At 34.0% G+C, this 11,168-nt stretch overlaps 1 protein-coding gene across 1 annotated transcript; it reads left to right on the top strand.

Annotated features, from left to right (window-relative positions):
* The first annotated feature begins 8,119 nt into the window (after window positions 1-8,119).
* LOC125219996 (laccase-7-like) lies at window positions 8,120-10,682 on the top strand. Its single transcript, XM_048122096.2, has 6 exons — window positions 8,120-8,284; window positions 8,381-8,532; window positions 8,619-8,863; window positions 8,936-9,064; window positions 9,304-10,266; window positions 10,366-10,682. Exons 1-6 carry the CDS (start codon window positions 8,189-8,191, stop codon window positions 10,494-10,496), a joined length of 1,716 nt encoding a protein of 571 aa, XP_047978053.1. The 5' UTR covers window positions 8,120-8,188; the 3' UTR covers window positions 10,497-10,682.
* Window positions 10,683-11,168: the final 486 nt, after the last annotated feature.

Here is an 11,168-nt window from a genome sequence, read left to right as displayed (position 1 = left end):
CGATGGTGATTAGGCTTGGGGTGAAGCCTTGTTGGCTTCACCGACCCAATTCACTGTGAAGTGAGGTGATTTTGTGGCTTTGATGTTACATTTTTTTTAATGTGTTCGACTGTTGATTACTTCAATTTTAAGTATGATAAATTATGTGTTTGAATGCTAATTAGTTAAGAGTTTGTACAACATGCCTACCTTATCGACTAGGAAATAATATGATGCTTTGAATTATTGATTACGAATTATAATTATGACTGCAAATTGAGAGTGGATGTATAGGTGGTACCATTCCGACCTTGGTTTTAATCCTGATTTTGTAGAAGGGCTTGAAAATTTCCTTACATTTGCAAGTAGTAAGCCAACGTATATGGATAAAGACAAAATTAAGTGCCCATGTAAAAAGTGCGATAATAAGTTATATAGATCGACGGATGATGTTCGATTTCATGTTTCTAAGTTTGGTTTTGTAAAGAATTACCACAAATGGAGGTTTCAAGTTGAAATATCAAGCCAGTCAACTAAAAAATTCTTGTATGGAAATAAATGATGAAGCACCAAACACATATCATACAATGGTTTTAGATGATGTCAATCCTCAGTTTAACAATGAGAACATAGATGAGCCACCACATCCTGATGCGCAAAAAATTTAGGATATGCTAAATGTTGTTGATAATGAGTCGTGGTCTGGTTGCAAGAAACATTAACAGTTGTCGTATGTGGTTCGACTAATGAGTTTGAAAGCAGAGTATCACTGGCCTGAGAGGTGTTATGATCAAGTCACAAAACTGATCAAAGAAGGGTTTCCAAGTGATGATGATTTATTGCCAAATAGCTTTTATAGTACCAAAAATAATTGCAAGGCATAGGATTACCTGTTGAAAAAATTGACTGTTGTCCAAATAATTGTATGATTTCTTGGCGAGACGACAGTTTGTTACAAACATGTAGACATTGTGGTAAATCACGCTTTCAAGACCAAAATGTTGGTTCCACAGCGGAAAAAACAAACAGGTGGCTAAAGCAAAGATGTATTATTTTTCTCTGACTCATCGATTGCAAAGACTATATGCATCCAAAGCCACAACTGAAGAAATGCATTGGCATTCTTAATCTACCGATGATGGAGTTATGCGACATCCGACAGATTCTCTTGCGTGGAAGCACATCAACAATACATTTCCTGAATTTGCTTCAGAATGTCGTAATGTGCGATTAGAACTTTCAACGTATGGTTTTCAACCATTTGGCCAATCAGGATAGCAGCACTCCTCGTGGCCAGTTATCTTAACACCTTACAATCTTCCTCCTTGGCTATGTATGAAAGAACATTTCCTGTTCCTCACAGTGTAAATTCCCGGGCCACGTAACCCTAAAGAAAGGTTGGATGTTTTTCTACAACCACTGATAGATGAATTGAAACAGTTCTGGGAGTGGGTGTGCCAACATGATATTTCATTGAAGCAAAATTTTCAGATGCGAGCAATGTTGATATGGACCATAAGCGATTTTCTAGCATATTCAATGTTGTCTGGATAGAGTATTACTGGAAGATTAGCTTGTCTTCATTGCAAGGAAAACACCACTGCTTTTACTTTAGAGAAAAGTGGCAAAGAATCATGGTTTGAGAATCATCGAAAATTCTTATCTACTAAGCATCCATTTCGAAAGAATAAAAAAACATTTCGTAAAAACATGATGATACTAGATGGCCCTCCAGAACCAAATTTAGGAGAAGAAATTTTGAATGAGATTGATACTTTAGGTTTGGTAAGACTGATGGATGACTTCAATGACATGAACAAGATTGTCTCAAGTCGTGCTAGATCTAGATGGAAGAAAAGAAGCATCTTCTGGGATCTCCCTTACTAGAAGGAACTATTGACCCGACATAATTTGGATGTAATGCACTTGAAAAAAATGTCTTTTTGATAATGTATTTAATATCGTTCTTAATATCCAAGGGAAGACTAAGCACACATCAAAGTCGAGAGAAGAGCTCGATAAATATTGTGCCAGACATGAATTAAAGCGTAATGGGGAGATTGGAAAGTTTCCAAAAGCTTCATACACTCTTGACAACCGTGAAAAGAAAGTCTTGTATAAACCGGTCAAAGGTTTTCGATTTCCAGACGGGTATGTGTCTAATATGGGTAGATGTGTTGATTTGAGGAAGCTAAAGATGTTTGGAATGAAAAGTCATGATTGTCATGTGTTCATGCAACGCATACTACTGGTGGCATTTCGTGAACTTCTTCCTCAAAATGTTTGGAAGGCTATCACAGAGTTAAGTCTATTTTTCAACGACATGACGTCTAGAGCAATAAGAATTGATGATATGGGTAGGCTAAGTGATAGCATTCCGATAATTTTGTGCAATACTAGATCAAAGAACGAGAAGTGAAATGTTAGCCTTTAGACCATGTTTATCAGCAACCATCCGACCAAATCCAACCATCCACTTTTTTAATACTCCCTCTGTCCCTAAATAATATGCACTTTGGGTTCGACATGAGTTTTAATTTAAAATTGGTAAAGTAAGAGAGAGGTAGGGAAAAAAAAGTAATTAAAGTATTGTTAGTGGAGAATGAGTCTCACTCATTAGAGAGAAAAGACTTTCCAAAAAAGGAAAGAGTGCATATTCTTGTAGGACAGACTAAAAAGAAAAGAGTACATATTCTTGTGAAACGGAGGGAATATTTAATTATTTCTATCTCCTCCACATCATCAATATTTATTCAACCAACCACACCTTTTTTAATGGTGTATCAATTCCAACCCAACCATACCACTATATATTTATTTTTATACTAGTATTTTTTTAATAATAAAATTATTACATGAAATATTTATTATTGCAAAATAAAATTTTTAAAAAAGCACAACTAATGACAAACTAAAAATTATAAAAATAAACAAATAAAAGATATAAATTAAGATAATTGAAATATGAAACTAAAAAAATATAACAAAATATGAAATTGTATCAAAAAAGAAAGATTATAGGACGAGGAAAGATAATACTCACTCTGTCCCATAAAAATATTGGCAATGGATATGGCACGAGAATTAAGACAACATTGATCAATTAAGAAAGGGGAGGAGAATGATATGGTAAAGTACGAGAGATGAGGAGAATTGTAGTTAAAGTAGTGTTAATGGGTAGTGAGACCTATATTATTAAATTGATATAAATTTTAAAAAAATGGAATGCATATATTTTTGTAGGACGGATGAAAATGGAAAGTGCATATATTTTTATGAGACGGAGGGATCAAATGGGGGAAGGGTGGAACGATGAGCGGCGGGTAAATTTGAGACGTGATGCTTGTAGAGCTTCTTTAATCTTTTTAGTTTAGTCCATTAGTATATAAATATACATTTTCATGTATATTTTAATATTAAAAATCAATTTCATGTTGCATCGAAAGCGCAAATATTTCTTCAAAATGAAATGTAAAAAAACAAACCACAACCCCACCCCCCCCCAAAAAAAAACCTAAATTTAAAGTTAATTCAATTTGGCTAAAATATTTGATTAATTTTTTTTTGGCTCACCAAAAGCACGTAGGGGTGTCAGTGCAGTCCGTAACCCGTTGGATAGTCCAAATAATCCGCTAAATTTAGAAGATTATGATTGAAAATTGTTAACCCGATAAAATTACAACACGATTATCCAGTTATTCCGCAATCTGAATAGGATTGACCCAAGACTCGATGGGCTAGCTTAATAGGTTGGACCTAATTAGTGCAACTATTGTCTATTAATACGAATGACTACACAAAATGCTAACTTTTAATTTCATATTAAATGTGCATATATCTTAAAATTTTACTAATATAATAATAGAAAAAACAAATTATAAAATATAAATTCACCATAATTATAAGTATTTTAGTTTTAAAATATGCTTTAAAAATTTTTGGATTTATATTTTTTCATACAAATCTTAATTTAGAAGTATAATTAGTTGAAATAAGTATATCACATAATTACTATAATTAAATATTTTACGTCCTATAAATATGACTGATTTTCAAATTGTGCATTGAATTGATCACATGTTTATTTTATTGGTAGCACCCAAATTAGCCTGTTAGGCTAGCCTAAAATCCAATCGTTAAGGGTTAGAGTTAAATATTTATAACCCAATAATACAATCCAATTAATTTGCAATCCGATTAGAATTGAACAAATACATACTGGGTCGACCCGATTGACATCCTTAGGCACATTCGGTATAATAAGAAAAGAAAACGACATTATTAAATGTTTGGCAATATTTTTTTGGTTAATAAATTATTTGGCCGCCTCTCAATTGTAATAAGTCATTACAAGTTGAATATCTTTTCAGTTCTGTAGTACGGAATATTATACAGTATAGTATTTGAAGATTATCTTATCCTTTCATAAGTTAGAGCAAATTATATATTGTTGAATGCCCATGCCCTCTCGACTCTATTCATATCTATGAGATTTGGTATGGATGCTTACTATCAGGCAAACAAAATACATATTGTAGCAGGGGAGTGATCAATTGCTAACTCATCATTAATTGCTAACTATAACTAATTTAAGGCCACATGATTTTGAAAAACGTGTGGTCTACAATTTGCCACGTGTAATTTTCGTTTTTATTAATTAAATCGAAAAAGATAAAAAAAACGCCAAATTAGGGTTTTGGATGAAAATGTCAATATAGTGTTTCGAAAATATCAACACAATGCTTTGAGAATGTCAATACAAATTTAGGATTGACATTGTATATGCTTTATATTGACATATTATCTTAGCTGTATTGACATAAACCTGTGTACGAAAAATACGAAAATTATAGATTATTTTTTTCAAATTTTGACGTCGGAACATATACATGTAGTATATCGTTGGAATCCTTATAAAATTATCTTTAATTTGATATATGTTATATGAATTTAAAGTTTTGGAATTTCTTTTAAAAGTTAGTTATAACTAACTTGACATTAATACCCCTATTGATTTTTATTAGAATTAATCCTATAGCCTTATTGACGTTTTTTGTTGATCGTATTGACATTTTGTGGTTGATGATCTAGGCCTTTAATTTGAATATCTAATGTCTATTATTGAGTTGTAGTTTGCAATTAAGTATTGAGTTAGCAATATAACAATCCTGTATTATATAAATAAATATTTTCTGTTTCTCATTTATAATAAGCAAACAAGATACATGCATGATTCCAAATGCAATGTGTAATACTTTGAATTCCAGTGAATTTTAAATTAAGTACCGATAGAAAATAGAAATCTATAGATATATAATCCTAAAATCAATTGGTGGTAGAAAAAAAATCATAAGACTAACATAGCGGTTTCAATTATCATTTTACATTAATTTAGAATAATCAATTGCCATCAAATACCACTCCATTATCTAAAAGATATGAGAGTTTTTAAGTCCAAATTATATTGAAGCACAAAACAAATATATATTAATTTATTTGGATAATGATTATGTACAATATGATAAAGTAATTAATGAGTCCTCCCAAAAACATATACTAATGTAAATAGCTGGATATTAATAATAATTATTACCATAAAAAAAGATACTGCGTTTGGCCAAAATAGTAAGAATCATTCCGATGGAAAATATTTCTGTCTTCAAAGTTAAACTAGAATCGCAATTTTAAATATCTAGACAGTTTTATAGGAATAGTCTGGCTGCAATACTCCCTCTTGCACTTTTCTTTCTTAAGTCGTTAATTAGAATTGATTTTTTAATGTAATTAAATTAGTATATTATTTTAATTGTAATAAAATATTATTTAATGATGAAAATCTTAATTAACTCTCATATACTAAGTATTAATTAAATATTTTAATTCTTACTTAAAATATAAATAGTGTAAGTAGTTAGGGATGTGGGGAATTAGAAAAAGAGTAATATGAGAATGATGGAATACTGTAGTACATTAACAATATAGTACTCTCTTCGTTCCATAATAGATGTCGCACTTTCTTTTTTAGTTTGTCTCACAAAAAATGTCTCATTCTCTTTTTTGAAAAAAATCCTCTCACATTAATATAGTTATTTTCTCTCTTCACGTAACATACAAAACAATATCTCCCGAAATCTCGTGTTATTATCCAAGTGTGTAATTTATTATGGAATAGAGGAAGTAACAAAATTATCCCCAAAAATCCAAAATGAGAAAGAAACAATATAAAAGAAAAGTAGTAGCAGGAACATCGTCAAACGCAGAAATTCAGCCCATAGGAATAACTTTCTCAAGGAACTACTGTAACCACGGATAATTTTCATTGAATATCAAGATTATTAAGAAATTAATAGGTCAAATTACACCCAAAAAGAAAAGAGAATGTCTAAGAATTAAATTTCCAGAATCAAAAGATTAAATGACTCGGTCGATGACGATTTGAATTTTAACTCTGAAATAAAGGATAGATGGTGTTGGTGGACATCCTTCATTCATTTGGAAAATTACCAAACACATTCTAGAATCAAGATGAGGGGATTTCATATCACAAAATACTTATATTAATTTTCCACCACTTATATAATGGTGAAACATTTCTTTAGATATAATAAACCTTTTTGGCGTTAACCTTGAAAAAATTAATTAAATAAAACTACTACATAATTACAATCCACTCATGGTAGGATGTAATTATTGTAAGTATTGATGATTTCCACTTCTAATGTTATTGATTATTGAAGCTAGCTCGAAAACGTTGACTGGAAATTTTCCCATATCTAACAGAATCCATATATTTATTATTGAAAACATTCCACTATGGTCATAAAAAAAGCTTCATATTCCTTTGATCTGAAATTCCAAGCTACGTAATTCATTTTTTCAAAATTTGTTTAGTGAGCGTCACATGCAGTATTTACGCGAATTTCGGTGTATTTTTCTGTTGTAGTGACGTCTCAGTATCTGGTATATCATATCTGTATCAGTCAAAATTAAACAATATAAGCACCGAGTATAGTAGTATTCATCTAAATACGCGGATACGTAGAAAAAAAAAACGTTGACATACTAGAATTAGTGGAATAATAATTTGAAGATTTTGACATGATAGCAGAATTACAACTTGACCCAAGCAGCAAAAATAGACCTATTTAATATACCAAGGAAAATGAGTTGGAATGGCATATCTTAAACTTTATCATAGACAATCAAATACTAGACTACCAATTAATTACATAAGGTCCTTTTTTTTGCTAAATAATAAACGGGATAAGATCAATATGATGCATATGTTTTTGCCAATATTATATCAATATATATCATGTTTGCTTAGAAATAATCGCGTATTTCCACTAGCATTGATTTAAAACTGACTAAAGTATATTTTTAGTTCGGGATAATGACAAATTTGTAATTTTGTTTCAAAACATTATATGATTTGATAGCTGCATTGATTTTGGTCCAAACATTACATGTTTAACTAATGGTATTTATGTTTTTAATTGTATCAACATCGCGTTAAGCATCAAATTTAATAACATCCGTAACTTTAGAAAAAAAATTAATCTATTTATAACAAAAGTTATCTAGCATAATTTTGAACTAAAATGGTAAAATTATTTTGGACCAAAATAGTAAAATAACCCAAAACAAAAAAAAAAAAAAAATGGAGTTCAATGTAGTATACAACATGTACAAATCGGTATATTCATTTGGTTTATGAAAAGCTTCATTTTTTAAACAAACACAATCCTTATATTGAAGTAATCGCATTTATACACAAAGAAAGAAAAAGAAAAAAAAACCAAGACCAGATACAGTAACAAAAGAAAGACCTAGTCATAAGAACACGGGTTCTGAATGAAATCCTTGAGCAAGAGAATTAATAAGAGTAGTAATAGTATTCAATTCATTTTGTGCTAGATTCGCCGTCTCAAACCTCGTGACTAGAAAATATATTTTTCAACGCACAACATTATCTATGGAAAAATCTGACCTTTTACTATTATCTAATTCACATTCTTACCACTAGATTATAAAAATACATATCCATACTGTTTGAAATTATGCAGTTGACTTGATCAATATGTTTTGGTATATATAGAGACATATATGCCTCAGTTTCTTCACCAATCCATCTCATCAACCTCCTAAGCTCCATATTTCAGATTTTTTATATCTTTCATTAATTCCTCCATATCTTAACTACGTAGCAATGCGTCGTTCCTTGGTGTTCCTAGCCTGGGCCTTGGCTCTTTTGGCTTGCTCCTCATCTTTTGCCTCTGCTCTAATCGTGCGACACACTTTTAATGTAATCTTTTATTTCTTTGATTCTCTGCTGTCTTCCTTTTTAATTATATTAATTATCATGCATGCATCGAGAGAAATTGAACATGCTGAATTGCAGGTGGGAAATGTTAGAATGAATCGGTTATGCAAAGATCAAGTCATCACAACGGTGAACGGCGGTCTTCCTGGACCAGCTATTGTGGCTCAAGATGGTGATACACTTGTTGTTCGTGTCAATAACATATCACCGTATAATGTCACTATTCACTGGTATGCCATTTCACTTAATTGGATTCGAATGCATAACAATATTGTTTGCATTATTGCACTTTCAACTAAATAATGAATGTTTGTAGGCACGGGGTGTTCCAATTAATGAGCGCATGGGCCGATGGCCCCGAATACATTACTCAGTGCCCGATTCGACCCGGTCAAAGCTTCACCTATAGATTCAACGTGACCCGCCAAGAAGGAACTCTCTTGTGGCACGCTCACTTCAAAGCCCTCCGAACCACAGTTCATGGAGCCCTTATAATCCGACCCGCACGCGGTCGCACCTACCCATTCCCAGCGCCATTCCGCGAAATCCCAATCGTCGTAGGTCAGTAATATCATTGCATTTTCATACAAGTAGTCATTAATTGAAACTGAGTATTGGGTGTGGATGGTGCAGGCGAGTGGTGGAATGCCAACATCATGGACGTTGAGGAGGAAGCTGTCTCAATGGGGAGACCCCCTAATATGTCTGATGCTTTAACTATTAACGGCCAGCCTGGAGATCTTTACCCATGCTCCTCTAAAAGTTAGTCCACGTTAATATTTAATAATATCGTTTTACTAGTTTACTCTATGCTAATAAGTTGATATAAATTCATGGGGCTTCTATCTTGAAATCAATTGATAATATTAGGAAAGACCTTTAAAACTTATCTACAGTAGTTTCAGTTTTCTCTTTGCACTAACCTACCAGTTAAATTTTTATTTTTTAATTTTAATTGGTAACAAAAATTTAATAAATTTATATTTTAAAAATAATTACAGATACGGTTAGATTCACGTTGGTGCGAGGAAAGACCTATCTTCTCCGGGTAATCAACGCTGCACTCAACACTCCAGTATTCTTCAAGATTGCCAACCACAAATTCACAGTAGTAGCCGTGGATGCATCCTACACCGACCCCTATGACTCCGACGTCTTGGTCATAGCCCCGGGCCAAACCGTAGACGCGCTGATGACAGCCGATCAAGCCCCCCGCCACTACTACATGGCGGCGAGTTCCCACGTCGTCCCCCCTCAAGCTCCATTCGTCAACACCTCCACCACCGCGATTATGTCATACGCCGGAGCATCCCCATTGTCGCCTCCCTTAATGCCGGTAATGCCCAACGCCAGAGACAGCGATACCGCGCACGCGTTTTTAAGCAACTTGACCGGTTTGACCAGCAGCCCGCACTGGACCCCGGTCCCGTTAGAGATAGACGAGCGCATGTTTGTGACGGTTGGGCTAGGCCTGGTCCCGGGCCCCTGCGACACTCCAACCGGGGCCTGCAGCGGGCCGGGCGGTCAGATGCTAGCGGCGTCTATGAACAACGTATCGTTCGAGCTCCCGCAGAGGCTGTCGATCATGGAAGCATACGTAAACAACGTGAGCGGGATCTACACCGCCGATTTCCCCGACAACCCGCCGGTGACGTACGACTACACGAACCCGGCCAATCAGCAGAATCCGGCGGTGATGGCCACGGCGAGGGGGACGAGGGTGAAGGTGTTCAAGTACAACGCGACGGTGGAGATGGTGTTTCAGAACACGGCGGTGCTGTCGTCGGATGATCATCCGATGCATTTGCACGGCCTCAATTTCTACGTGGTGGCGCAAGGGTTTGGGAATTACAATCCCCAAACTGATGCTGCCAATTTCAACTTGGTCAATCCACAGGAGCGGAATACTGTTGTAGTTCCCGCCTTTGGGTGGGTGGTCATTAGGTTCCGAGCTAATAATCCAGGTGAATATCATAACTAATTAATTTATTTATGTACTCCTACATGTATAGTATTTAAAATATGCATAATTGTAGTAGTAACAAATTTGATATATTTTTCAGGGGTGTGGTTCGTACATTGCCATATAGATGCACACGTGCCGTGGGGTTTATCTAATGCTTTTATAATTGAGAATGGGCCCACACCGGATACAACTTTGCCTCCACCACCTGCTGATCTTCCCAAATGCTAATTTCCAAATGGATACTACTATATCATTCTTTAAAGATTTACTCTAGCTCTACAGCATTTAACTTTGTTGACGTAATTTTATTTGTGTGTATTTTGTTCTTCAAATCTCTGGCTTGTTGATGTATTTCCTTGTCAAATAAATGTAACATTTTAATTCAATACTCGCTCTAGTAAAGCGATTAATAAAGCATGACAACTTTCATGAAGAATTTTTTCCTTTTTGTGACGCACAAAATGTACTATTTACGTAATACTACCTCCGTCCCTGAAAGTTTGACACAGTTTATCATTTCGGTCCGTCCCTGAAAGTTTGATACACTTCACTTTTTACCATTTTTGGTAGTGGAACTCATATTCCACTAACTCATTCTTACTCACATTTTATTATAAGAGCATCCACAATTGTTGTAACGACCCGCCCTTCTAGGATATAATAAATACGGCGATCGTTAACTAGGCGAACTTAAATGCAGCAAAGATCATAGGCTAGGGTTTCATTTAAAGGGATTTTACCAAAGTATTTAATGAAAAATTAAGTAAGAGAAGAATAATGCCTTAGCAATGAGATTCAATGAAAAAGGGCCATGACAATTAGCATTCCCAAAATGACAAGGTTTCAGAAACAATCCAATCCCTATCACATCTCAATATTCCCACGAAATAAAATAGTTCA

This window comes from Salvia hispanica, chromosome 1, assembly GCF_029641045.1.
Source record: "Salvia hispanica isolate PSC_SH4W2 chromosome 1, Shi_PSC_v1, whole genome shotgun sequence".
NCBI classification, from domain to species: domain Eukaryota; kingdom Viridiplantae; phylum Streptophyta; class Magnoliopsida; order Lamiales; family Lamiaceae; genus Salvia; species Salvia hispanica.
Note: the sequence above shows the minus strand (reverse complement) of the source record. Positions and strands in the feature narration are given on the sequence as shown.

Bases quoted from the DNA above. Each gene is read 5' to 3' on its own strand.
- LOC125219996 (XM_048122096.2), top strand. From the start codon at position 8,189: ATGCGTCGTTCCTTGGTGTTCCTAGCCTGGGCCTTGGCTCTTTTGGCT. The intron at 8,533-8,618 runs GTATGCCATTTC...GAATGTTTGTAG, and splicing joins TATAATGTCACTATTCACTG to GCACGGGGTGTTCCAATTAA. The intron at 10,267-10,365 runs GTGAATATCATA...TATATTTTTCAG, and splicing joins GTTCCGAGCTAATAATCCAG to GGGTGTGGTTCGTACATTGC.